Raw genomic sequence first — 27758 nt, 5'->3', positions numbered from 1 at the left:
AATCTCCCGCCCGACATTCCCTTTCTTCCAAACCTTTGAGCAGTTCAATACCGCTGTTTGCAGCATTAAACAAACTTCACCAGAACCTTGCTCTTCGCCGATGTTTGTACCTTTTAATTCACTAACGAATTTTCCTTTCGCTTTTTATTTTTGCCTGATTTTCTTTTATTTTCTAATAACAATCTTTGCTGCTTGACGAAAGTGGCTACGTCATTGTAAAGGCTTAGACAGTCATGTAAGATAAGATAGATAGATAATAATTAAGACTCGCTTAATTATTTACACCGAGGGCAAAAAAACAATAATTAAACAGTGTGACAGGTAACTCGAACGGTATATAAAGTTCAACCATACATTTTAATGTTTACCATTCACATACAAGGCATTTTCAAATTTTCGCAATACATATTCAGGAACTGTCTACAAAATATCAGTGAAGAGAGGTATTAAGAGGGCGATATAATCCATAGCTGTATTAAAAGCACTAAGTCAGATACAGAACATGAAGTAAGTGATTTCACATCATAGACTCTATCCTATATCTAGTGAAACCAATAACTTAAGACATGAAATACAGAGGTCTGACTACACGTGCGTTTTCAAAGCTGTTCACTGTACATATCATTAAGTTTTATGTATAGGATAGAGGCTACGAAGTGAAGCTTCAAACTTAAGAAATCAGTAGCGAGAACTGTGGCTTCTGAATGATATAATGATAACGATTTCACTTCATGCCCTCTATCAAAGTAATTCAATTTTTCATTGCTGTTGAAACAATTAGTCTGATTTACAATTGTTTTCGGTAGCAAACATTTCTCTTTTTGTAAGACTAAACAACAAATATCTAAAGTTTAAACTTGAATCTTACACTGCCATGTGTTTGGGGGTATTGCAGGATAACTGAACCGTGGTGGTGGCTTTACGCCTCTGAAATTATTTAAGTCAATAAAACCAGTATATCTGTTATAGATTTTATTACATGTACTTCTCTTACATATCATGAGCAAATAAGATTCATGACTTGATGTTCTAGAGAGGGGAGATCTTTTCCGGAGTCAACAAAGAAGGCATGGCGTGTGTCAGTCGCAATGATCTCCAACTGCCTATGGTCAGTATTTCCAATGCCAATAGTTACTGTCTGATTGTACTTCTTATGAAGGCCGTTTGCCCATGTAATGGTTGTATTCAAACTTCCGTGGCCAACACCGCTCGCAGTTATGAGAATGACTATATTTGGAAACTGTGGGCGGTTTCCATCCCTCTCACTTAAATGGATGTGGGTGTTGAGGACTAAATGACTGACAGGATTGATATTATTTGCAATGTCATTAGGTGAAAGTCTTCTACTGTACGGCTGAAACTGCTGAATTGCATTTAGTAGACTTTGTTTGGTGTTGTTCTTTCTGAAACATCAGCAATGAACCAGACGACGTTACTAAATTTTTAAACAACATTCCCGTAAAAACAGATTTTGATATTTTAAAAATACTATCAAATTTATAAGCCAAATCTGAATTACAATAGTAAAATTAAGAAAAAGGGTTTACGTAATTTATAATTACGGTTGCCTTGCTAAGGAAGCTTCTTTGAAATACATTTATTACATACAAAAAGACTATACCCTCTAGCAAAGCGAAATAATGAAGAAATATATACTCTACAATATGCTGCATAAAGTATATCAACATTGAAATGGGGGTGGGGTGGAATTTAAAATTCTAATCATCAGTCTTGTCATACATTTTGATATAGAAAATATTTTCATAAAGTTGTCTTGTTTAAAACATGAACTTTTGTTGGTTTTTTTTTTGTGTGTTTTTTTTTTTTTTTTTTTTTTTTTGTTTTTTTTTTTGTTGTTGTTTTTTTTGGGGTTTTTTTGGGTTATTTTTTCGATTACGATAACGAGTAAGATACATTCATTCAGTATATTAAGATCAGAAAATCGAGAAAACATAATTCTGTATACCTATCCAAAAGCCATTCAATATGCGTATACATTCTGCCAAATGATGCAAGAGATACTTTAGTGTTGTTAGGACCAATTCTCATTGTCTTCACAAGATCAGATAGGAATGACTTAATTTCCGGATAGTAAGCAACACCGGCATCACTATGATCCACCATTACTATTATATCTCTTGGACAAACTGCAACAAAGGTAGTGGTAGGTGGTATAACATACATGATGCCAGACCTTAACATGACTGTTATGTGAATCCGGTTTAGTTTTTATTAACGATATGAACCTTGCGCAGATCGGATCCAGACCCCCACCCCCCACCCCCACTCCTCTCCCCCCGGAAAATAATTTTTAAAAAAGAGAGATGATGGAAAGGAAATGGTTTTTCAGAAAACAATATTAGTTTAGGACGGCATTCAAAGTGTTTGTGGTCGCTGCTACATACGACCTCGACGAAATACATTTTTATGTTATTTATCAAAAAAATAAAAAAAATAAAAGAATTTTACCTTTGAGAAAATTTAATTATTTTCCCCAAATTTAACAGGTGAGCTTCATACAAACGTGAAAACAAGGAGAACATTGTATATAAAATGGCAATAGAAAGGTTGTCTTAAATGCTCCTCAAATGCCCCAGAATGCATGAAATGAAGCGCTTATTTTCAAAATTTTCCAACCGGCTACTTTTCTATTCAACCTGTTCACCAAAAAAGTTTTGCAATACTTTACTTGTAAACGGCTAGCATCCACACACACATGTGAACGAACTTTAAACGTGACTGCACAGAGTAAAATGACGTCAAAAAATATGATACATATCCTTTATTGTCCAATATTTGGTTAAAGTGCCCTCTTCCTGTTATCAGCCCCCTGCCGTTGGAACACCGAAGGGAACTATAGTAATGCCGTCCGTCCATCCGTCCGTCCGTCTGTCCGTTCGCAAATCTGAATCCTGCAATTACTTAAAAGAACTAAAGCTAGGTTCATGAAACTTAATATATTGTTATATATACTAAAACTTAGTGTATAAATAATTCATGTTAATGACATATGTCTATAGGTCAAAGGTCAAGGTCACTGTTGAAAGTGAAGTTAACGTGTTTCCGCTGGATTATTTTAGTAGTACACGCGAACTGGTCCCTGTATTACAAGTGGGGTATATAAATCGGTAATATCTGAAGTAAAGTTCTAACTAGTTTTCTGCATTTGCATTACCCCTTATTTCCAATATCTGACAAACATGAGAAAAAAATGGGAAATGAACTTGTATTTTTTTTTAAATATATGTAATCGAGCTCCGCTAAAGCCGGTGCTAGGGGCCATGAAGGGTGTTGCACATTTCATTACCTCTCATAAACAGACTCAGTCAAACTGAGTCTGCTATTATTCGTTTTGGTTGCATTATGTGCTTTCAAAGGATCCTTTTACAGATTAAATTAATATCACAACAGCAATCTTTAAGTATCGTGTGGCGTCTGTAAAAAGTCTCCCCGTACTTGGATTCAGTCTTGTTATATTTTCTGGTCCTTTGGGGGGGTCATGGAGTCTGTTCAACATAATATGATGTAATAGAGTTCTGCTTAAGCCGGTACTAGGGGACGTGAGGGGTGCTGCACATTCCATTACCTTTCATGAACAGACTCAATCAAACCGAGTCTTCTTTTATTCTTCTTTGTTGCATTCTATGTTTCCAGAGGATCTTTTTTTACACATTTTATGATTTTTCCGCTCTGTTGTCCTAAATTGATTCCATTCTTCCTTCAATAGTTTGGAAGCTGCAGTCTTTGGTAGCATTTTTATTTTCCACTCTTGCTTCAAGTATGTGCTAGAAATAAATTCGTTTTCAAATAATACATGGGGTACCACTACGACTGATAGAAGATGGCCAAGTAAGTATATAGGTAGCGGCAAGCAAGTCGCAAAAACAAATAGCGATTTTTATAATGACCCCAATAATAATTATGACTTAGCACTAAAATATATAAGTGCACCCGTATATTGATACATGCATTTTACATACCTGGAAATGGCGGAGTTGTGATTCGAGTCGTAGATGTGGCGGACATTGTCGTCGTCGGCACGGGTTTATTGCAGAGATCATTGAGACAACAGTTGATAACGATAGACCTCGAGTGAATGTCTCGTTTCCGCTCATCATTACAGTACTTTATATGTAATTAATAAAATGTATGACCAATGCAATACTTACATAATTAATCAAATGCATTTAAATTTCTTTAACCTACTGGCTTAAATTATTTACTATAACTGGTATACAGATAGATTGTATGTTACTTTCAGCTGTCCTAGAGTATATAGTCGATTACGAATTGACTGGATAAGAAAATAATCTTGGACAGTCAAATCATGCCACTTTGTTGCTTATCAGAATTCCCATCGATAAAAAGGCCCAAAATATTATACCCCTACCAACGCAGACTTTGCCAGATAGGAGTCACTTTGTCCCGTCCCAACCCTGAAACTGATACAGAAGTTAAACGGATAGAAGACAGTCCACGTGCTAGGTTCCAAAACTCTGACTATTGTTTCGACTAAATTGTTTTAACATTTTACTGTCTTTCAGTATTTCTAAAAATATGCATGCTTTTGACTGAAACGTCAAACAAACCTCCGACATCATAATATAAGTTACACATCAAAAAAGGTGTGTCTAAGTTGTTTTCTCCGAAACCAAAGTAACCATGGTAGTGTAACTTTAAAGGCACTGACATCCAAATTTTGCCTAAAAATCATCTTTCTTTCAAATTGAAGTTTGGTCATATTATATAATTATTATATATAACATTAGAATATAAGATTTTATTTTTTAACTATTTTGAAAATGCCACAATAAGAAAAGAAAAAGATGACTGCGTCGGAAATCGAACCCGGACCGTCGCGGCAATAAAGAAGTTTTCCGCTGCCGTTACCAATACCGCTATGGAGGATGTAGCGTATAATTTGCGTTCACTATTGTAATACTTCAGAGTACAGTGACCTACTTTACTGAATTTGGGGCTTAACTGTCATTTTATTATAAGGTTTTGTTTGTTTGTTTTGGGTTTTTCAACAGTATTTCAGTCATGTAACGGCGGGCAGTTAACCTAACCAGTGTTCCTGGATTCTGTACCAGTACAGACCTGTTCTCCGCAAGTAACTGCCAACTTCCCCACATGAATCAGAGGTGGAGGACTAATGATTTCAGACACAATGTCGTTTATCAAATAGTCACGGAGAACATACGCCCAGCCCGAGGATCGAACTCACGACCCCGCGATCCGTAGACCGACGCTTTACCTACTGAGCTAAGCTGGCGGGTTTATTATAAGGTTATGTACAGGCTATTTTAAGTAATTTTCTATTCAGTTTGATCTTTAAACTTACGATTTAGCTCAACCTCACCTACTTCGTAAATCTATATTACTAAAAACAGCTGACTTCCTGGTTTTGCAGACATGATTTTGTTGTTGTATTTGTAATGCATTGTGGTAAGCAACTGTTTACATTGTTGTGTATAGAAATGTCATTTAACTTTAAAGCAAATATGCTTCCAAGAAACTCACTAAAAAGAAAATTTAATGTTATAATCATTTAGATTATTCATTTTTCTTTCTTTTCATACTAATATTTAATATGATATTTCATGTATTAATAGAATCATTTGCTTTTATTTCCTAACAGTCTACAGTTCACAGCTTCCACAGCTCCACAGTTTTTTGTGTGAAGCTGGGTTCACATTTACTTGTGTGGAGTTCACATTTCTGAGTGTGCACTTCCGCGCTTATTTTTGTGAAGTCTGGGAGGTATAAATACTCCACTTTGCATGTTTTCAGGGTTCACAATCTTAAATCTCTGGCATACTTAATAATTCTAAAGAAATATCTAAAGAAGTTTAACAAATTTTAAACAAATATTGACTTACTTGGTTTGTTTTATGGCTGCTGTATTTTAACTTTTGATAAGCATTTTAAACTCTTAGCTGAATAGAACTTCTATTTTCATTAGATCTACATGTACATTAATTTTAACTGTTGCTCTTTTATGCTTTAGAAGCTTTCACACAGTTACCAAAATTTACCAGGGGCTGGGTTTTATTAATCACTTAATGAATATTAGTCCTGTAAGGTAAAAATACTATATTATAACACTATTCTTGAGAACTGTGAAATGTTTACAGATTTATTGTGTGAATTTCTGAATTATGTTTGTTGCTGAACATGAACAGTTTCTGTGGAAATTCTTATTTTAATAAACTATAGTTTAACTGATAGAGCAGTTGATAATTCCTGTAGGTAAGTACAAGAAACCTGCCAGCCTTAGTTACCTCCTGTTTGTTTTACATATTTATAGAAGTTTCCCTTAAGGCTTACATCAGCCATACTGTAACACATTCAAAAGCTGCTGCTATCAGCCAAATGCTTTCTACATAATTGACTTGGTCATAGAAATATATTTCAAACCAATTGAAGCTTCCCTAAAATCTGCATCGGCCATAGCGTAACAATATAGATATTTACAATATAGGCAGTTTACCTCGAGTAATATATTATGCAATTTACCTCGAGTAAAGCGTTACAAACGCTTTTCGATTTTCATCATAAAAAGTAGTAAAAACAACTTGTTTTCCCTTTTGCACTTGAAAAAATGACCAATGCATGGATTGGGCAGGATATTTACATTTTTATATCTGGGTTCAAAATGCATTATACATAAAACCTCAAATTATACATGTATGTATTATTTTGACTTTTGAACTTAAATTCTAACCCTTTAACAAAATCCGGAACCAATGAAGTTATTTCACTGAAACTTAATTGAACCTTAATTAAGGCCTCATATAGCAAAAGGACATAACATATTCTATAACCCTGAATGCCTTTTCATATATGTATGTCCCCCTTTTTAATTGTGTTAAACCTTCGATATAAAAGAACATGTCAATTATATCAGTGATGTAAAATGTATTGGTACTTTTTGTTTGCATTTTTATTAACGTATTATGACTTAAGACAGGAGTTAATTATCCACTGAAGGCCATTAATTCTATCATGGCGTTTAATTTCTTGAAAGAAATTCAAGCATTATTCTATTTTATTTTGATGCACGACTAAACTTCTAGCAGGGCCTCAGCACAACTTATTATTTGTTGTCAGTGTAAGAGAAAAGTGTGCATGTTGTATATCGAATACAAAGACTTTTAAACAAATGTAGGTGATGTTTTATCTACCTGATCAGTTGTTGCAAAAGGGATCTATGTTTTAATTTCCTTTCACTTTTGACCACTGTTATATGTTAGCTTCAGTTTATTGGTCAGTTCAGAGTTGTTCCCCTTAGATTTTCTTGGGTAGGTACCATCTCTACAGAATATGGAAAAAGGTGACAATTGCCTTTCAATGTTGCTTAATTGTGAATGGTGACCTTTGGCTTGGTTCCATGCGCTTATTCATGTTAATATTAAATGATATTTGATGTGAAAAAGAATGGCGTACTGAAAGGAAGTGTATGGGACTTGTGGTAATTATTTTTTCACATTTTATTAACTTTTTATGTTTAACACATGAGCTTTCATTCATCAAATGGAAATTTATCTAACTAGAATACCGCCCAACACTGATGCAATATAAAATGTGCAATGAGCAGTACATTTTCACGTCAATAAGGGGTGGGTGGAGACGGGGGGATGGAGACGGGGATAGAAGAGATAAGTAGCAATATTTATGTCTTGACTGATGAAGTTTTCTCCTTTTTGAACTTATATCTGTTCAATTATTAACATTTTAGGCCATATTTTTACTCTACTGCATGTGATTTAATATAATTCTGCAGAATGGGAGATGAAAATAAATGGAGAACAGTATCTTTGTCATGAATATTTATAGAATTAACTAAGTTACTCTGTCTAGCACTTTTAAAATCTTTTACATTTTTATTGACATTTTATTATTTAAGACAAGAGCATTTCATCAGATAAGAGATGATAGAGACAGAGATAGAGATAATAAAGCGTACAGTGACTAGTTATTTTAATTTTGATACGGTTATAGAATTGCATGCCAAAAACATCGACAGTCAAGCTTTACTCTGATTGATGACGATATTATCTTCCTTTGTAAGGAATTGGTTTTGTTATGAATATTTAAGGCATTGTTTTTGGTTCCATTTAACGGTATGTAATATAATTTTACACAACAAAATATGATATTAAATAGATTTAAGCAGCAGGTGAACACTCTTTCTCATTTTGCATATGTATTCATTTATTCATGTATTCCATTTATTCCTTCTCAACGTTCGTTATATAGATTCTAATTTATGGCAAAACTTCTAATTCACTGAAATGGATAGACTTACAGTCTATGAAATGGAGTCCATGAATTTATACGGCAATATTCTTTAATATAACTTCTAAAATGTTATAAATATGGACTATTCTGATCTCTGCCGTATTGAATATAAAGTGTCGTATAGAAAGAATGTTTGATACAATACCGCTTTCGTTGCACATCCGAACACATAATGATGATTTCTGTGATCCAGTCGTGTAACCTCTTTCCACATACAGATCTGAAGTGAACGTAAAAACTTCATACATTTGTAATTATTTTTAAACATTTAGTATGCACTAAGAAAACGTTCCGTTTCCCTTTAAAATGTCATGTTAGCAGGATTACATTAATTATGTATTTTGTAGCAGCGACAAGTCTTGTAACTGAGTAAAACATTAATTTAGTAATAATAATTTATGTCATTTACGTAGTATATGAACTTCATGTCTTTTCCACGGCTGGGTTTAGCATACGAATGACCATGGTCTTTACACCCCGTGGCAAGTGGCTTTCTTTACTACGCTCCGCGACGGGATTTTACAAGACCATGTTCGCTATACGTCCCACGGCGTGAGATGATGATCCATGTCTTAAGACTTAATCATCTCACCGACTGATGCTTGCAGTGGATGCACTGGCCGAGATGGCTAAGACGAATTCTAACGGAGACGAAGGCCCCGATAAGATTCCCTACTCCAACTTTGTTGTGTTCTTTAGCAAGGCCATTGGTAACGACTGCCTGTAAATGTTGGTTGGTTGGTTGGTTGTTTTGGGTTTAACGCCGTTTTTTTCAACAGCATTTCAGTTATGTAACGGCGGGCAGTTAACCTAACCAGTGTTCCTGGATTCTGTACCAGTACAAACCTGTTCTCCACAAGTAACTGCCAACTTCCCCACATGAATCGAAGGTGGAGGACGAATGATTTCAGATACAATGTCTTTTATCAGTTCGCCACGAAGAACATACGTCCCGCCCAGGGCTCGGACTCGCGACCCCGTGATCAGTAGATCTGCACTCTCCCTATTGAGCTAAGCAGGCGGGCACAAGCTGTAAATGGGTACTAGCCAATTTTTGAATTGCTTTTAAATGTTGTTGAAATAGGGTCGCTCAATAGCTCTACAGAGCTTTTGTTCATTGTTTCGCGGAAAGCTATCCTGCCAATTAGATTTGAACAAATCGTATTACCTCATTGTTGCTGCAAGTTACAGTATTACACAGGGTGATGTCTGGAACCGTGGTATTGCAACTGTAACACGTCATAGCTGAAACAAACTATTAATGAAGTATGGTGCTCTATGTTAATTGTCAAGGGCTAAATTCTAAATATTTAGAGCTTTAGAATGTCAAATACAAAATGCTAATTGTTAATCTCTTTATATTCATGATTTTAATGTATTTTTCTTAATGTTTAGCTTTTTAATCAGTCTGGCATACAGCAACAGCATCTTCCACTGGCTATACGAACATAGGACCGACCAGACACTGTTTGCAAAATACATTTATACGTATACGCAAAGTCAAACTTGGAATGCAGTATATATTAGATCTAGTTGAAATATTATTATAATAACCATATTTGTATTTGAGCCGCGCCATGAGAAAACCAACATATTGGCTTTGCGACCAGCATGGATCCAGACCAGCCTGCGCATCCCCGCAGTCTTGTCAGGATCCATGCTGTTCGCTTTCAAAGCCTATTTGAATTAAAGAAACTGACAGCGAACAGCATGGATCCTGACCAGACTGCGCGGATGCGCAGGCTGGTCTGGATCCATGCTGGTCGCAAAGCCACTATGTTGGTTTTCCCATGGTACGGCTCATTTATATTCTTACGACAGTTGTTGCAGTAGTGTGGACATGCGGATTTTGCAAGAACAGGGTCGGAACAAAGATTTGCATTCTGAGTTGCCATGGCCACGCATGCATCGTGATCTATATCTTCACATGATTGACCTGTTCCTTTTGCAGATGACAGCAGAAGACATACTATAATGCCTGCAACGAGATATTTCAACTTCCATTATAATTAAATGTAACTTTCTGTTGTTGTTTTTTTTTTTTTTTTTTGTATTTCTTGCAAATCTGTAAATCGTGCTAGCCATTCCTATATACAATATACTCGTCTAAACGTACAAGACATAACTTCAAATCCTTATAATTACATTTTACAGTAGTTTGCTACAGAAAAAAAGGGTTTTGCTTTCCTGGAAAATCAGAAAATCAAAGTAGTTGTCAACATGTATAGGTCCTTCCAATAAGTACTACAACTTTAAGGACACGCCCACATTAAACTGTAATTCGCCTTCCGATGCAGTTCCTGATTTTTGAAATATCCTTCTTAGTTCCTACAATTTTAATCTTTACCATGAGAAAAAAAAATAGTTCCAGCTATACTTTCATGTTGTTTTTAAAATGTTTTGTCCTGTTTTAAACATTTGTTCTTCTTTCTGATCCAAACATATAATGTGACAGTAAATATATTATGAACGACTAGTAAATTCTTCACTTTACAAAAGTTCTTATTGGTCACTTGTTTGAAATGTTTATTTTTGACGACTCATATTTTCTTCATGTATATATGTTAGTGTTTGTGCGTGGTGATCCAATTTTGTCGCTTATTACCAAAACAAGCACCTAGATTTTCTACCGAAACCAACAAAATATCCTCTGTGATATCGGTTGACGGTTTTTGCTTTATGCTATGGATCTTTAGTTACTTGAGTGCTTTATTGGTGTAAAAAAGCAACGTACCAAACATTTTGGCTAAGTAATTATCTTAACACCTTAAACTGGCACAAGGCTGGAAGAAAAAAATTACTGTGAAATCATTAATATTCGTGGGGGACTAATTTTCGTGGATTTCGTGGTTGAGCCAATCCACGAAATTTAATCCCAACGAACAAATAAAATTCCCATTCACTTTATGTTCAGAAGTTGTAATCCACGAATTCATTTCCCCACGAAATTGCCGTTTTGACCAAAACCACGAAATTTCATGTCCACGAAATTTAATGATTTCACAATATACGATTCTTTATTTCAATCAACAGTGACATACAATATTAAGCAACAGTGACATACTATGATACAGTTAAGCAACAGGGGCATACAATTAAGCAACAGTTAAGCAACAGTGACATACAGTTAAGCAACGGTGACATACAATTAAGCAACAGTGGCATACACTTAAGCAACAGTGACATACAATTAAGCAACAGTGACATATAATTAAGCAACAGTGGCATACAATTAAGCAACAGTAACATACAATTAGGTAACAGTGACATACACTTAAGCAACAGTGACATACCAGAATACAGAATCTTATTCATGTTTACACCAAGTCCAGTATTACAAAAGTGACACTATCTGGCAGAGGTTAATACATATTTGTTAACCTTTATGTTAAGATAAGGATACAAGGTCATGGCATTAGATAAATATGTATAAAATAAAGGTTTACATAAAGGTTCTAAACGCTAAAAATGTCTTATAAAGATGGAACAAACATGTAAATCAGGTTACCACCACAGAATAATTGTCATTTGTATGTGTTCATATTCCAGTCTGTATGTTGTGTTGTGTAGAATACATGATATGCATTTGTTTTTGCTATATAATTTCACGTTTGAAACAAAAATGTCCTTATATTGTATGTATATTCGCTTATAAATGTTTGTATAACGGATGTTCTTAAGTTCATTTTTGTAGGCAATAAATGTATTAATGTTATCTGGATCAAAAAACAATTAAGAGGGTGTTTTCAATGCTTCTACCGTTTGTATGTTTTGTCGAACAAGTTCTGAAAGAAGTTCTATCATGATAGCAAACAAGCACATCAGCTCATGACATAGTTTGAACGGACCAAGGAATGGCATATACCTATAATATGATCCAGTGACGTAGCTTCCTAAAGGCATGGTTGGCACGTGCCTATACAATGAGTCAGTTTCAAAAAATTTAATACATGTATATAAAAATGGCAAACATGCAATAAAAATTGAAGGATAAAATACATGATACCATACTTTATCAGGCAAACCAAAATGGTCCTAATTCTAGGCAATTGCTTTATTTGTAATACATTTTAAAAAAAACAATATTAACACGTACCCCTTCTATACCACCCGTACCACAGTCGCTATCCCGATGTTTAAGATCGTGTGAGACGCATTACGATGACAAACAACTCCATGACAGTGAGCAATTCGGAAGATTATCGCGATACCTCTAAGATTATTCGTCAACAAACATGCAAACTCGTACAACTGGTAATACCACCAAATCAGCATTTATGCGAAAATTGCTGAATCAAGAACAATTTAACTGCGGCAGACAGGGTGTCTCAGTACGTGGTATTATATTGCATATACACTCATTTCTGACCTTGAAATAAGACCTTGACCTTAGATCAAGCTATACATAGGAACCTGATTCTTGCGCGTGACACTCTAGATCTGTCTCATGATGGTGAACATGTGTGCCAAGTTCCATCAAAATCCCTCCATGCATGAAAAAGAAATGCTACGGACAAAATATGTGGACGCCGGCCGCCCTCCCGGCCGCCAAGGGCGTTCTCCTCTTTCAGACGGGCGTTCAAAAAGAAATACTGGTAGGTTAGGAAAACACTGAATACACATTACTTTGCACGTACGTATGAATGTGATTGGCATTATCTTTTTTTTCATACCATAAACTTTAATTAAAATCATTTAAACAAAACGTGCATTTTTTTTTACACAAGGTATGATAGTTCTCAGGATAGTACAATGTAAGGATTTAATTTTTTTTATTTTTTTTTGAAAACCAGTTTCGGTGACTATAGGATTGCGCTTTTCCAACCGTCCGTCTGTCTGTCCGACCGTCATCCCGTCCGTCCGCAATTTCGTGTCCACTCCATAACTCTGTTATTCTACCAGTTCTTTGCACATATGTTCCCCATTATGAAACGACGTGTCATGCGCAAAACCCAGACCCCTAGCTCTAAGGTAAGGTCACACTTGGAGTTCAAAGGTCAACGGAGCCTTTTTCTTTGTCCGGTTCATAACTCTAAAAACCATGATAAGATTTTAACTTTACTTGGCACATATGCAAACCATAATAAAACGATATGTCATGCACATTTTTCATACCCTATCTCAAAGGTCAATGTCACACTTTGCAGTCAAATGTTAACATGGCATGAACAGGGTATGTTTCGTTTCCGCTCCAGGACTATATATGTCATCCATCAAGAGATTACGATATTACTTGGCATAAATCAACAAATCAATTACTTCAGTTTGTAAGAATGCAGAATGAACTATGTGTTTGACAACATGCATACAGTCTGCAAAAAGGAGGAGGCAACTCTATCAAGCATTTTGACTGAATTATGGCCCCTTTTCAACTTTGAATATGCTTATTGTAATGTTAAAGTTTGCATACCACCCCAAATATTTTCAAAGTCCATTGAGGTATTGCTTTAATATTTTGCATACTTGTTTACCATCACGTCCCCAGTCTGTAAAAAGAAGAAGGCAACTCTGTCAAGCATTTTGACTGAATTATGGCCCCTTTTCGACTTATATGAATATGCTTATTGTAATGTTAAAGTTTTAATCATACCTTAATTATACTATCAAGCACTGAAAATAGTCAAGCGAGCTGTCCACTGACAGCTCTTGTTCTGACTGTTGCTTTATGTATTCTAAATGATGTAAATACTAATATGCTCAAAGCTAGTTTCACAGAAATGACAGTATAGACAATACACTGATAATAATCTTGAAATCTGATGGTTGTAAATTATTTTTATTGTTTTGTATACTAGTTATTTCATGAAATTTATATTTGGCATACAATATAATGTACTGGAACACTGAGATAGTTTGAAATTTCTTTTCAGTGTTTTGTACCAAAGCCCACATATAATTTATACATTTCTGTGAAAATAAATGCAGTAGGCATGCAAAACTAGCCAATGCATGATCGTTATTGAAAAGCAAGTATTGATTTTACATTGTGATACAAAACATGTGTTGTGTGAAGTCATGTGGTATTTTAGTTATTTTGCAACCTCAAGAGCAGAATAACTACAGTACCTTATGACAGTCATGCAATATATATTGCACTTGTAATAACTAATTCCATGTCAAATTTACAAATTTCCAGGTTATATTGAGAGCTGTGGAGAATAGGATCCTAAGAGATATAAATATTACATGTGCTACACTGTCAACAAGAACTGCTGCATTTTCTAGTGTTTTGTCCAAGTACAGAGATGTAGAAAAACTGCTGCAGCTTGGTGAAAATTTCTTCCATGAAGTTATCCATGAACTTTCAGAAAGGTATTTTTATATTGTTAATCATTTTGTAGTTAGGTTAATGACTGATGTATGTTGTTATGTGGTCAGACTAGTTTTCTTTTACCAGTACAACAAATTAGGACTAGCAGCTATAAGATTTAATCATGATTTAATTAAGATTTAATTATTTAGTGGCATTTTAATCTAAATACTTAACACTTTATGTTCTACATTTAATGTTTGGAAAAGTTGATTGAGTTATGATAACTATATATAACATTGTCTCATCATGTCTGTTCAGAGACTTGGAGAGAAAATGCAAAGTGTAATACTGGGAGCCACAAAAGAACCAATGCTTTGCATGTTACTTAGTACTTGCAATCTAATTTAAAAGTAAACATTGTATTTTTCAAATTATATTGTAGTCAGTGTTATCCTCTATATTAATTTCATTTTTTTTCATATGACATATTTGTCACTAAACTTATTTACAGTCTCCATCAGATTTTGGGTAGTCCGCTGGTCTTCAATACATTGTAATTCTAGACTGACAGCTGGCCTTTGCTTCAGTGTTATAAGAGATCATATTGGAAAGTAGTATTTACTTATTTAGATTAGTTTCTGGTAATGTGCCTCTGAAACTTGTTTGGAACAACAGTATATCTGTAGCACTGCTTCAGACTACCAAAACTACTACACATTTTTTCATAATAAATACTACTCAAACAACGGACTGTCATATTAATTTTCTTTTTTCATAGGATACCATTTCTGTTGGATCTGCTGACAGTCATTGTGACAGGAGGAAATGAACCATCTGATCACAAAGTCATGCCCATTGTTGCAGCATATGCCATACTAATGAAGGCAAGAAATGAAAAACTGTCAGCATGGCATAGATTGACAACTATGGTAGCAGTCAAAGGACATTTGGATGACTCGGTATGAAACTATGTTTGCAGACTTGCTAATAGCATGAGGAAACCATTACTTTATCAATAGGTTACCAGTTACTTCAGCTGGTATGAAGTTTTCCTTTTTGAAATGAAAGTAGTTGTAGGTTAAAAATAATAAAATGCATTTATACTGAAGTCTTAACATTAATTTTCATTCTTAAGAAATTGGAATATACTTAGTACTTCATATCATGATATGACTTGACATTCGTGCTTGGAAACAAATCCAGGTTGACATTTAACATGTTTAAGTGGAAATAGTCAACTTTAAAATCTGTCTTGCGGAATAATGTAGCAACTCTCAGCAAAAGTCTGCTAAAAATGATTTAAAGATTAATATAAAAGTTCAATACATCAATGCATAAATGGTTAAGAACATAAACTAATTTCAGTAAATTTTGTTTATGAAATTGTGATCACTATTTTATTGCTAGGAGTAATCTTTGTAGATTGGTGTTTATTGTGGTATCTCACCCAAAATTTCAATCTTAACATTGTAATTAGATTTGCAGTCAGGGTCAGGCAATAGAAAAGACTTTTTTAAATTAACTATTATGATAAATTAACTTAAATTAAGTTCAAGAAATTGTGTTTTGGGGTTTTTTTTCCCCAAATATATTTCCTCAGTTGCGTTTTGGAAATCATGGTCTATTATCAATTGAATTTGGATTATTTTCAATTGCTTCAAACATGTGGTAAATTTGGAGTACTTCCCAGGAAATCTCTGTAGGAATTCTGGCATCCAGGAAATCATAACCTACTCTGACAAAAAATGTTATTGTATTCAGCAGTGCATTGTATCATGGTCCCTTTATTATATGCACAGGCTCTGACAAGGTTTAATCACCTAGGTGTAATGCTTTGCACCACATCCAAGATCCGACTCCTGGAAGAGGCTGGGGAAAGTATGGAGAAAAACATAGCTCGTGAACTAGTCAACAATCCTTTGGTAAAGATCACAGGGGATAACTTAGATATCTACATCAAGACTGGACATAGATCATTAGACAGATCAAACAAGGACTTGCATTTATTTGCTTCCAACATTATTTTTAGCAGAGTATGTATTTATTTTGTTATGGACCAATTTGCAACTACCATTATTTGTATGAATTCTCTGACAACTTTGTCAGCGAATATATTCTTTGACTCTTTTGTAACATTATTGAGTTTATGAAAACAAGATGGCCCATTGACGGCATAGATTTAAGTTTCCCTTGATGCAGTTATAAATAGGCAGCAATGTCCTTACTGATGGTAGTATTGCCTGCTGACTTAGATGAGCAATATAGGGCTATCATTTGCCTCTTTCCTCATTTGTTCACAGATTTTCTCTGTATGAAAAAAATTGCCAAGAAAATGTGTAAATTTTTAACATAGCTCATTAACTGGAAAGCATGACATTAATCTTACATAATTATTTTATATAAAGTTGTTTGGTACTGTAGCATCAAGGCAAAAGTCACTACCAATATTTCGCAAAATTGCCAAAAGGGTAGTGTGTATAGAAATATTGTAATATTTTTATTTCAATTAAGTAAAATGGTAAAATTATTGCTTACATTTGCAATCTTTTAAAAGACCTATGATCACTATTTTACTATACATTTCAGATAGCTAAGCCAGGCATTTATAGTACTTCTGTCAGACATACTCCTCTTGAGAGAATAAGGCCTGAAATGTTCTTTCCAACTGGTCACCATAGGCAGACATTGGTAAACAGCTATTGTGTTATACTGGGTAGGTTGTGTTTCAAATGGTATCAGCAGTTTATTTGTCATACGCACTGAAAATTTGTGTTTTACTATGTATATTTCAACGCTCCAATGGAACATACTATTAAATTACATATATCAGTTTTTTTATCACGTATATTTTAATGTTGGATATGTCAGGTTGATAGTTATTGTGACATTTAATCTTTTAGACATATAATGAAAAATGTAGAAGTCCAGGTTCAAGATCGCAGACATATAGTTTATGCTGTACTCATTCATACATGTATTCATATTTGAAATTAAATGTTTTACTTCAGTTTTGTTCATGAAAAGCCATAATCATAAAGACAGCACAAGAACTAGAAAAGGGAAGGGGAATATTTAAGAACTAGAAAAGGGAAAGGGGAATATTTAATACAGACTGTCTGATTTAGTCACCAATAGCATTTAAGGAAGATTTAAAACAAGTAGTTTTGTGTTTTCAGGTAGAATTCTGGTTACTCTTAAGGAGTTTTCTTGGCTAGGCCCGGTGTTGCCAGCACACATATACCACCCATTCCAGGTTCATATGAGTCAGAAGTCATCTGTCTATCAGCTGCCTATAATAATGAAAAATGAAGCTAAACACGAGGATTGTGTCGACATTCTTGACACATATGAAACCATCCTGAGTGACATCTATGTGAAGGCATTTGGTAATAAAGTTTGATGTTTGCATGCCTTTTTCACAGTTTATAGTTTTGTACTGTATAGTGGTAACCAGGGCTTGAATTGATCCACTTTTAAGAACTTAAAATTTTAGAAATTGTACTTGATTTATAAAAGTTCGCAAAACTCAAAGGCTTGATATCCTGTTTAAGGTTTTTGTTACTGATCTTTTTACACCTTGTGGTATTCAAGCCCTTGTTAACATTTTCGTTGGCCATTTCTGATTAGCCCCTTCTTTTCATTTAGGCAGCTAGCCCAATTAAAAATATCTGTTTGTAATTATTATGTTATTTCAAAAGACCTTTTTTATAAATTAACTGTAAGCTTAAAATATGAAATATATGTCATTCATATAGTAATTAGAATGAAAGCACCCACACAGTTTATAGAGCACTTGCTTTATTATACAGGGGTTGTGAGTTTGATCCCTGGTTTCACTACCCTTTGGTCAGGGCTAATGGCCAGTCTCCTAATGACCATAGTTGCTGAGTAAGACGTTAATTTACCAAAAGAAACCATAAGTATAAAGCAGTCAACATAGTTAAACTGAAAAATCAGAATATCCAGTATTGAAACCATTATAGTAAAGTTGCTGTTTTTTTTCCTGAAATGGTGAACTAGCTGCATGTTTTGAAGTTCATTTTCCTTGCAGTGTTCATTTCATTTACAGTTGAAATTGTTGTTTGTTTTTTTTCATTGTTACAATGTTTTGTTTACAGTTGACAATTTTGTTTGTTCTAGTTCAGGCTTTATGGAGGACAGTTACTGCTGTTTGTTGGTTACAGTTACATATGTGATAACTTTTACAAGTAAGTTCAAACATTATCTGTATCTGTATGTATACGACGCAGAACCACTTCTGGTATAAGGCTTTGGGGCAAGTGATGTTCAGTAACAATGTGTGAGAGCTTATTTGAAGCTCTCAACTGTTTCTGCACACACGATTATTTACTTTCAGTCTATTCCAGTCCTGCACTGCCTTAATAAAGAAAGGAATGTATTGATCTGAATTTGCATTGTTTACTTTGTAACAGTTTGAATGGTTATCAGAAATCCACATCTTAAGTGTAATTATATTATAAAAAGTAATGCACTGCACATTTCATTATATTCAAAATCTATTATTATTTGGTAACAAATAAATCACATTTAGTATTCCTTTAAAGATTCAGATGACCTTAATGTTTGATGGGGATGAAAAATATGCTCTGTAAAACCAAGATATCTTCCAAGATGTTGTTGTCTAATCCGTGCTATTAATGTTATATGATTGTATTATTAAACATATGCAGCGGGCTAAAACCATATCAATATCATTTTTATAGGCTCAACTGAATTACTGAACAAGTTCCAAGTACCAGTAGGAGGTGATCAGCTGACAAGGGTAAGATTGGAAGAGGCCAAAAATCTTCGTACATTAGCAACAACACCCCGAAAAAGGTTTGAAGACCTACAGCCTTTTGTGATTGAACTGTGGCATACAAAGCAAGATTACCTTGAGGTTAGTATTTTTTTAATAGCAGTATGCTATGATTGTTTGGATTGTAAAAAATTACAAAATACAATGCATTTGATATTTCAAGTATCTTTGGGCATTTATCTTTCTTGTAGGTCATTTCAAAATGAATGTACTTTCTAGAAAAACTAAGTTGGACTTTAAAGTAAAATAAGGTCACTCCTGCATGTGTATATTCTTTTTATTATTAGTGATTGTCAGATTTCTACAGAGACACAACTAATTTCATAAACAACATAATATGCATAATATATATACTCTAATCACTTAGTTATAAAGAATTTAAACATTACGCGTTACTTCCATATGTGAATTTGCACAAATATGTACAAAGTTTTGAATATTTGTAATGGCATTCAGTCTACTTGTCAAGTAACAGTTTTGAGGCTTCAAATCATGAAAAATGGGTTCATGCAATGATTCAACACAAGTTAACAATTTCGCTACACAAGTCATTGATCTGTAACTCTGATTGAGATAGGAATCTAGATACCGTCAAACCTGTAAATAAAGGCATTCATTGGGATGACCTCAGCTTGTTCTTTATAAATAGGTGGTCTCTGTTTAGAGGTGAATTTACTCTTTAAATGCCTGCGAAACAGAAAAGTTGTCTTTATTCAAAGGCGGTCACTATCCACTGATGGTATTTAGCACAGGTTTGACTGTATACGTATATATATATATTTTACACTGTTGACATGGACTTTACAATTTTCACAGAAATGCTACAAGGAACTTTTTATGGGGAAAAGTCTTCGACAGTCTGGTACCTTATACCATTACAAATCCAAACTCCAGCGCAAGGAAGTAAATGGAAAGGTTAAAGGCGCATTTAAGACTCATCACGAGTTCCTCTTGTTGGTGGGACAACAAATGATAATAGAACAATTCTTGGAGTATTTTGGGATGGAGTCTGCATCAAGCAGTCCAACGAAGAATGTGCCTAGTTTTAAAAGATCACTTTCTGAAAGACGTGCACAGATGCAAGAAATGTTAACAGATTTCATGAGACAATATGGTTACTTAGAGTTTGTTCATGATGTCAGAGTATCCGATGATGATGATTATGTATTCAACTATTGCTGTAACCTTTGTCGTTGGGTGTTACATTTGTTAATGTTTGAAGACATTGTTAGGGAAGGTGATATATCAAGGCTTATTCCTTGCTTAATGGTCTGTCTGCAATTCTTTTTTTCTCATTCAAGACTCTCGAAGTACTTTCAGGAAATGTTAGACTTTATTTTAAAATGTGAGTTTCTCTTGAGTCCCATGCAGAGAGTTCGAGCTCTAGAAGGGGCGTTCACCAACCTTCGTGGGGGTATGGGAAAAAATATTGAGTCCGATCTGGTACAAGAAAATTCTGTCTGTAATCAAAAAGATTTGATAAGGTCTCTCGGTGCAAATAAGACAGATAAGGCTATCCTAAGGTGTACCAAAGCAGCTGATACTATTGAAAAAATTTCTAGTTATGTTGATTCAGTGGCTTCCCAGAAGAAATCTAGTAAGCACCATGTTCCAAAGGCTGTTAAAGATCAAGAAATTATACAGAGGTCATTACGTCAATTGAGACCATTTAATAAAACTCCAGGCAGAAGTTGTGATGGGTTTCCTAAAATTTGTAGGTCTCCTTTGAAGAAAATTAATAAGAATGACTTTCAATACAGGATCATGCAGGTAGTTTCCAGATTGTATTATGGGCAGAGCTGTAGCAATGTCAATCAGTGTTCTGATGAGGATGAGTAAAACATGTATGTTTCCATTTTTAGGTGTATTTTGTCCTGTCTCTACCCAAAGTTCTGTTTGGTTTTTGTTTGTTATAGGTTAAGCACTGTTTTTTACAGTCAGTTCTGCAATGGTGTCCAGTTAACCTAACCAGTGTTCTTTGATTCTGTACCAGCACAAACCTGTTATCAAGTAACTGCCAACTTCCCCACATGAATCAGAGGTGGAGATCGGATTATTTCAGACAGAAGTTTCTTTTATCAAGTCATCATGGATAATATACGCCTCTCCTAGGGCTCGAACTCTACCCCGCCACCTGTATATCTGTGTCTCCATACTGAGTTAAGTGGATAGGCTTTATATTATATTGATTTTTTTTTTTAAATTTTTATCTAGCCTGCATGCCGTGAGCTCTATATAGTCGTCACATTTAGTGTATGTGCATGCGTGTGTCCGTCCGGTTTTGTCCAGACCATAACTTTGACAGGCATGAATGATAACCTCAATAAGAACGTGTCATGAGCAATCCCCAAGTTCCTATGTCAAAGGTAAAGGTAACAGCTGGAGGTCAAAGGTCAAATTGAAGTTTGTCCAGACCATAACTTTGACATGCATGGACCAATTTGTTTATATTTGGCATAAATGTTGACCACAATAAGAAGACATGTCATGAGCAAACCCCATATTCTTATCTCATAGGTCAAGGTCACAGCTGGAGGTCAGAGGTCAAATTGAAGATTGTCTGGATTTTCTTTCTTCATACGTCGTGGGATTTTGATGTAACTTGGCGTGAATGTTCACTTTTATGAGACGGAGTGTCTTACTCAAGAACCAGGTCCCTAGGTCAAAGGTCAAGGTCACAGTTAGATGCCAAAGGTCAGATACAAGAATGACATTGTCTGGAGCATGTCTTCTTCATGCATAAGGGGATTTTGATGTAACATGGTACATATGAGGCAATCTTGTTTTTAGAATTACTTCCCTTTGTTGATACTGTAAATAGCTTATATTGTAAATTTCTTATTACTGTTTGTGTGGAAAAATTGAGACCAATTTTCTGTGGTACAACATGCATGTTACATCCAGTGTTTGGTGTATTTTGACCTATCAGTATCTCGACCGGGTAATGAGTTTTGTGTGGACTTGTATGATATATATATATATATATCTTTTTTATCATTTGTCAAAAAACAAATTATATGCAAATACAGGTGCTACTGTGTCAGTTCTGTCACAGCCAAATAGTGTAATAAATGTTACTTTTTTAGACAGCTGGCAGGCTCGACATTCTGCCTGTGAGCATGCAGAATGTATTTCTAGTTTTTTTAGGATTATCTTCCTTTTGTTGACACTAAAAATTACTTATTTTGTTACTTTTTTTATAATTGGCAAAAAAATACTTGTCCTACTGTAAAGAAAATTGCTATGACAGGTGTATATTGTGACATTCTTGCACGCTGATTTATTTTTCCTAACCAGTTTAAAAGTGAAATCACATTAAATCCTTAAAATACTGATATTAGCATTTGGAAGCAATCAGCATTTTTAGATGTCCAGACATTTTCAAACTTTATCTTGCTGAAATATATGATATACAGTTATGACTTGAATATGTTGTTTGTAAGTTGCCCAATTACTATTATGTTGTATTGGCATGCAATATGCTTTGTGAAAAATGGGGAAAAATGGTTAGGAACATTGGTAACCCTGTAACAAACTCTTGTTTCAGGGTTTTTTTACCAAATTTTTCAAGAAGTATGTTGGTGGGAGACAGGCGTCAACTTTTGGTTTCCGATGGATGACTTGACATAAGAATGAGCTGTTTTGATGAAACTTCATATAAACGTACCTTGTATATAGGGTCAATATTACATTTTGATCTCATTAAAATGCAATGATCTTCTAGTATTATTTAGCCTATGTTTATTGAAATATTTTATACACTTTGTCCTTAAAACATGCATCTTGTAACTGCATAAATGAAACAGACTTACTGTATTGATTTTGATATCAACAGGCCATTTTCATTTCCATTTATATCAGTAGGTGATTTTTAATTAAAAGAATTGTTCACTCGACTTATATTTGAAAATCACAAGGTATCATCAAATAAACCAGCAATGTCCAGTTCTTTTGTTGCACAGTAAGAGCAACACTCTTCATTAGATATCTGGGTTTTACTGAACCCGAAATTACCCAGCAGTATTTCACGTAGACATTTGTCATCTGTTTTACAGTACTGTAAGATATCATCCTCAATTCCTGGAATGTTTTTAGCAATATCTCTGTTGTTATAATACAATGTAGCTGTTGCTTTTTGTCCACGTCTGCCAGCTCGCCCAATTTCTTGCAAATACTGTGACAGTGTCCGAGGGGGTTTAGCATGAATCACACGAGTAACACAGGGGGGATCAAAACCCATGCCTGCTACAGATGATGTTAGGACTAAACGTATTCTTGGATTATCAGATTGCAAATCAGTCACAGTTGCCTGAATTACAGCTTTATCCTGTCGCGAATATAAAACTGCATAGTAAGAGTTGGTTATGTCTGCTTTTCCAAAAATATGTTGTAAATATGCAGCTGCTTGGCTGATATAAAACAGTGGCATAAACAGCAGTGTCACGGGGTATGACATAGGGCTTTGCTTGAGGTTATCACATTCTTTCTTAAACACCTCCTCATATATTTCACAAATATCCTGACCTTTTACCTTTTCAATTTTTTGTAGAAAAATGTTTTGTCTGTCTGGACTTTCTTGAACAATAGCAGGATTTTTCATGCCTAAAATCTCTGGAAGTTTTTTCAGTTGTCCAACAGTTAGTGTTCCACTTAGAGCAAGAATGGGCTTGTTTTCAAACACAGCTGGAAGTGTTTTCAACTTTTTGAAAGCTGTGCGAAATTCTTCACCCCTGAAAATTAATTAATGAAATTTCATTAGCTAGGTTAATGAATTACAATTTCATCCAGTTGTCATATGATTTATGTATATATTTTATTTTGAGCTAATCTTATTTTTTGAAAAGAAAAAGTGATGAGTTATTGTAATCACTTCACTTGACTGGCATTGGCAATGCCTGGTTAAGTTTTTTTAGGTCAGTTTTTCTCCAAAACTGTCAAAGCTATTGCTTTAAAACTTGCAACACCTGTTCATCATTAGCTGACAGCAAAAGAATTAACTCTATCCTAATTTTTGCAAGAATTATGGCCCCTTTTAGACTTAAAAATCAGATTTTTTGCTTTAATTTTTTGTTTAGCTCAGCTTTTTTCGCTAAACTATCAAAGCTATTGCTTTAAAACTTGCAGCACTTTTTCATCATCAACAACTGTACAGGTAGGAACATAAACCCATTCTGTGTTTTTAAAGAATTTTGCCCACACAGGTAGGGCAATATCTTTATAATACAAAGACAAAAAAAGTCAAATGTGATGCTCTTGTTGTCAATTTGAGCCATGCCATGAGAAAACCAACATAGTGTGTATGCGATCAGCTTGCGCAGTCTGGTCAGGATCCATGCTGTTTGCTAACGGTTTCCCTAACTGCTATAGGCTTTAAGAGGGAACAGCATGGATCCTTACCAGACTGCGCAGATATGCAGGCTGGTCTGGATCAATATTGGTCACAAAATCACTGTGTTGGTTTTCTCATGGCGTGGCTCATTTGCTGCTTCATTTCAGTCAAAATGAATTATATCTAAGTTACATGTTTTCATTGTATCAATGAACTTTTACTGTGTATCCCTAAAGTCCATATAAATTGTATATACTATATTAACTTACAAGTTTGTAATTTTGGATTACTAAAAGTAATATAAGAAACATAATGATGCTTATTCAGATTGGGATTCGAACCCAAATCTCCCCATAGCCGGTCTACTGTAGGCCTAGGTTGCTCTTGCCAATTGAGCTATCTGAGCAAAGCATTATCATTAAGTTTCAATGAATATACACCATTATATGCATACTTTAAACTGTCAATTTGAATTATAAAAAATGACTTACAAGTAAATTTTATACATGTGTTTTATTTGTTTTTGTTTATTTCCTAGCATAGAATGCAGTTTTCTCAAAACACGAAGTCCTGTCAAACTTTGTTTTGATTTATGCCCGTGTCAAGCAATATTTCGATCAGTTTTATACTGACGACCATTTAGCCTAACCAGTGTTCCAGGGGTTTTACCAGTACTGACCCATTTCTCTGCTAGTAACTGGCAACTACCACACTTGAATCAGAGTTAAGATGAATGACCTTTTGACCCAATGTCTGAGATCAAATTAGGGGTGTAGTGTTAAGTTAGCCTCACGATACAATAAATATAGGGATGCAGATGCACCAAGATGGTACGTATCACGATACACATGTACCAAGTCTCATAAGTAAGCATTCATAAAACAATATGAAAAAAAAGATCAATATTTCTACACTTGGAAAGTTTGTTAATGCTGTTTTTCAGCAGTATTTCAGTCATGTAACGACGGGCAGTTAACCTAACCAGTGTTCCTGGCTTCTGTACCAGTAAAAACCTGTTCTCTGCAAGTAACTGCCAACTTCCCCACATGAATCAGAGGCGGAGGACTGATGATTTCAGACACAATGTTGTTTATCAAATAGTCACGGAGAACATACGCCTCCGATCGAACTCAAGACCCCGCGATCCATAGACCAACACTACCTACTGAGCTAAGCCGGCGGGCTACACTTGGAAAGTACTTGAAATTTTGCTTTAAAGAAATGGAACTTCTGTTTAGTTACTATCTTTAACACTGATTTTATGAACGTTTTCATTCATTGATTCTTATTTTCACTGTAATGTGAAACAGGCATATGATACGATATGCATACCATCAGACTAATTTATCGTGATACAGTGAATTTCAATATATTGTTACACTGTTATATCAAATCATCAAGGAGAAATTTTAACACGTCCAGAGATCGAACCTGTTACTCTAGTCTTTTGCTCAAACAACTGAGCTATATGGGCAGATACCAGTCAAGCTAGAGTATGTTGCTTTTTGGACTGAAAGCTGTTGTCAAGATGACAAATATAATAGGGTTATTATAACAGTAGCTGGATCTGGGATGCAGTATTCGGCTCGAGTGGATTTTGCTAGATCGGATCTCACGAGGCACGCAAGCGCCGAGTGTGATCCGACCTTGCAAAATCCACGAGAGCCGAATACAAAGTCTCAGATCCAGCTACTGTTATAATGACCCTTTTATTATATACCTTTACCATTTTGATTCTTGTTTTGTTATTGAACGAAATCTCCAATGTTTATCGATATTAATTGGAACTTAGTGAAGTTTTTATGTGCGCTATTTATAGAAATGTGTCGTGTCATGCATATTAATGAAAATAGTCCGGCAGCATACAATACGGAAGGTACAATACGGAATTCAAAAGGTACAATACGGAATTTTTGTCTGTGTGTTCATATTTAATGGTAAAATACAAGCTGATTTTTTACAGAATTTATTTAGGTATATAATAAAAGACCTTAAATGCAACCTTCGTTTAGACTCATAGTAGTTGCAAATACTGCTTACTTCATTACTTTGATTGATAAACTATTCGTCCCAGGTAGCTCTGTTGGTAGAGTGCTTGCCTTACAGATAAGGAACTTTGAGTATGATATCCGGAATCTTTATCCCTTGGCCAGGGCAAGGACTCGTCTACATTTATTATAACCATAGTTGTTGAGTGAGACGTTTATCTATACAAAACATACCAACTGATAAACTGTTGCGCAGTTTCAACAAATTTCAACAAATAACTTATTATTATTAAGTTCGTACAGTCTTCCCATTTATAATTGAAATGTTTGGCATATTTAAAGCCAAGCACTACCACGATGATGAACCATTAGACATTACTGACGACAGAGTATAAACAAAAATAATTTCATCACCAATGCTTGCATTTTATCAAACTTACCAAGTTTCAACAATATGGCATTCATCTATAACTAATGCTGCAACTCTGTGAATAAAACTGCAGCTGGTTAAAAGTTCCTGTCCTTTAGAAGTATTCAACAATGCCTCTGGATGGGAAAATACCACAGCAAAATCACCATTGACAATTGAGTGGTTAAACTGGTTCAAATCAGAATCCAAAGATTCTTCGTTGTCCAAATAAGGTAGACTACATGCACTTATGTTATGCCGTTTAAGAATATCAATTTGTTCTGTTTGTATGATATTCAGTGGAGATATTGTGAGTACCACTGGCTTCTCCAAATCGGGCGTAGCTCTCTGTACAAGTTTTGGCAACACATGGTATATCAAACTTTTACCATACCCAACCGGTAGATTTACAATAACATCCTTGCCAGCAAGAAAATATTCAAAAGCCTCTATCTGCTTTGGCTTGGGGTCAATAGAGGCATTATAATCATGAACGGCGTCAAAGATTAACTTCGAGTTAGACATGTTTGTTTACTTTCTAACCGGTGTCGGGGATAGAAATTATTCTGTGAATATAAGTAAATAAATTTTACAATCGTTATTTTTTTATTATGGAACATTCGCCGGTGCTGAAAGAAGGGTAAACTTTGAAAACA

General features: G+C 34.8%; 3 protein-coding genes across 5 annotated transcripts; 1 reads left to right on the top strand and 2 right to left on the bottom strand.

The window, feature by feature from the left end:
• Positions 1-957: 957 nt before the first annotated feature.
• Positions 958-11699, bottom strand: LOC123539470 (uncharacterized). Of its 2 annotated transcripts, none has more exons than XM_045324109.2 (7): positions 11598-11699; positions 10121-10282; positions 9473-9549; positions 8450-8524; positions 3981-4125; positions 1967-2147; positions 958-1403 (listed from the first exon to the last, which is right to left on the bottom strand). In XM_045324109.2, the coding sequence occupies exons 1-7, from the start codon at positions 11617-11619 to the stop codon at positions 998-1000; spliced, it is 1068 nt and encodes a 355-aa protein (XP_045180044.2). In that variant the 5' UTR covers positions 11620-11699; the 3' UTR covers positions 958-997. The 2 variants fall into 2 exon arrangements, with proteins under 2 accessions (XP_045180044.2, XP_045180045.2); XM_045324110.2 differs by having other exon boundaries at positions 958-1190.
• A 1893-nt stretch (positions 11700-13592) lies between these two features.
• LOC128550851 (uncharacterized) lies at positions 13593-25216 on the top strand. 2 transcript variants are annotated; one of them, XM_053530763.1, is made up of 8 exons: positions 13593-14616; positions 15336-15516; positions 16357-16590; positions 17144-17274; positions 17738-17943; positions 18703-18765; positions 19282-19457; positions 20193-25216. In XM_053530763.1, the coding sequence occupies exons 2-8, from the start codon at positions 15406-15408 to the stop codon at positions 21213-21215; spliced, it is 1944 nt and encodes a 647-aa protein (XP_053386738.1). In that variant the 5' UTR covers positions 13593-14616; positions 15336-15405; the 3' UTR covers positions 21216-25216. The 2 variants fall into 2 exon arrangements, with proteins under 2 accessions (XP_053386738.1, XP_053386739.1); XM_053530764.1 differs by lacking the exon at positions 18703-18765.
• LOC128550548 (uncharacterized) lies at positions 23287-27627 on the bottom strand. Its single transcript, XM_053529788.1, has 2 exons — positions 27134-27627; positions 23287-24106 (listed from the first exon to the last, which is right to left on the bottom strand). Exons 1-2 carry the CDS (start codon positions 27625-27627, stop codon positions 23287-23289), a joined length of 1314 nt encoding a protein of 437 aa, XP_053385763.1.
• Positions 27628-27758: the final 131 nt, after the last annotated feature.

This window comes from Mercenaria mercenaria, chromosome 18 (assembly GCF_021730395.1).
Source record: "Mercenaria mercenaria strain notata chromosome 18, MADL_Memer_1, whole genome shotgun sequence".
Lineage (NCBI taxonomy): Eukaryota > Metazoa > Mollusca > Bivalvia > Venerida > Veneridae > Mercenaria > Mercenaria mercenaria.
Note: the sequence above shows the minus strand (reverse complement) of the source record. Positions and strands in the feature narration are given on the sequence as shown.

What these genes read in the sequence shown, in the direction of transcription:
- LOC128550851 (XM_053530763.1), top strand. Translation starts at nt 15,406, where the DNA reads ATGCCCATTGTTGCAGCATATGCCATACTAATGAAGGCAAGAAATGAA. An exon ending in CCAACATTATTTTTAGCAGA is followed by an intron (nt 16,591 to 17,143) that starts GTATGTATTTAT and finishes TATACATTTCAG; the next exon opens with ATAGCTAAGCCAGGCATTTA. An exon ending in TATTGTGTTATACTGGGTAG is followed by an intron (nt 17,275 to 17,737) that starts GTTGTGTTTCAA and finishes GTTTTCAGGTAG; the next exon opens with AATTCTGGTTACTCTTAAGG.
- LOC123539470 (XM_045324109.2), bottom strand. Translation starts at nt 11,619, where the DNA reads ATGAATAAGATTCTGTATTCTG. An exon ending in TAACTTGCAGCAACAATGAG is followed by an intron (nt 8,525 to 9,472) that starts GTAATACGATTT and finishes CGTTCACTTCAG; the next exon opens with ATCTGTATGTGGAAAGAGGT. An exon ending in CACAACTCCGCCATTTCCAG is followed by an intron (nt 2,148 to 3,980) that starts GTATGTAAAATG and finishes CCTTTGTTGCAG; the next exon opens with TTTGTCCAAGAGATATAATA.
- LOC128550548 (XM_053529788.1), bottom strand. Translation starts at nt 27,627, where the DNA reads ATGTCTAACTCGAAGTTAATCTTTGACGCCGTTCATGATTATAATGCC. An exon ending in TGCCATATTGTTGAAACTTG is followed by an intron (nt 24,107 to 27,133) that starts GTAAGTTTGATA and finishes ATTAATTTTCAG; the next exon opens with GGGTGAAGAATTTCGCACAG.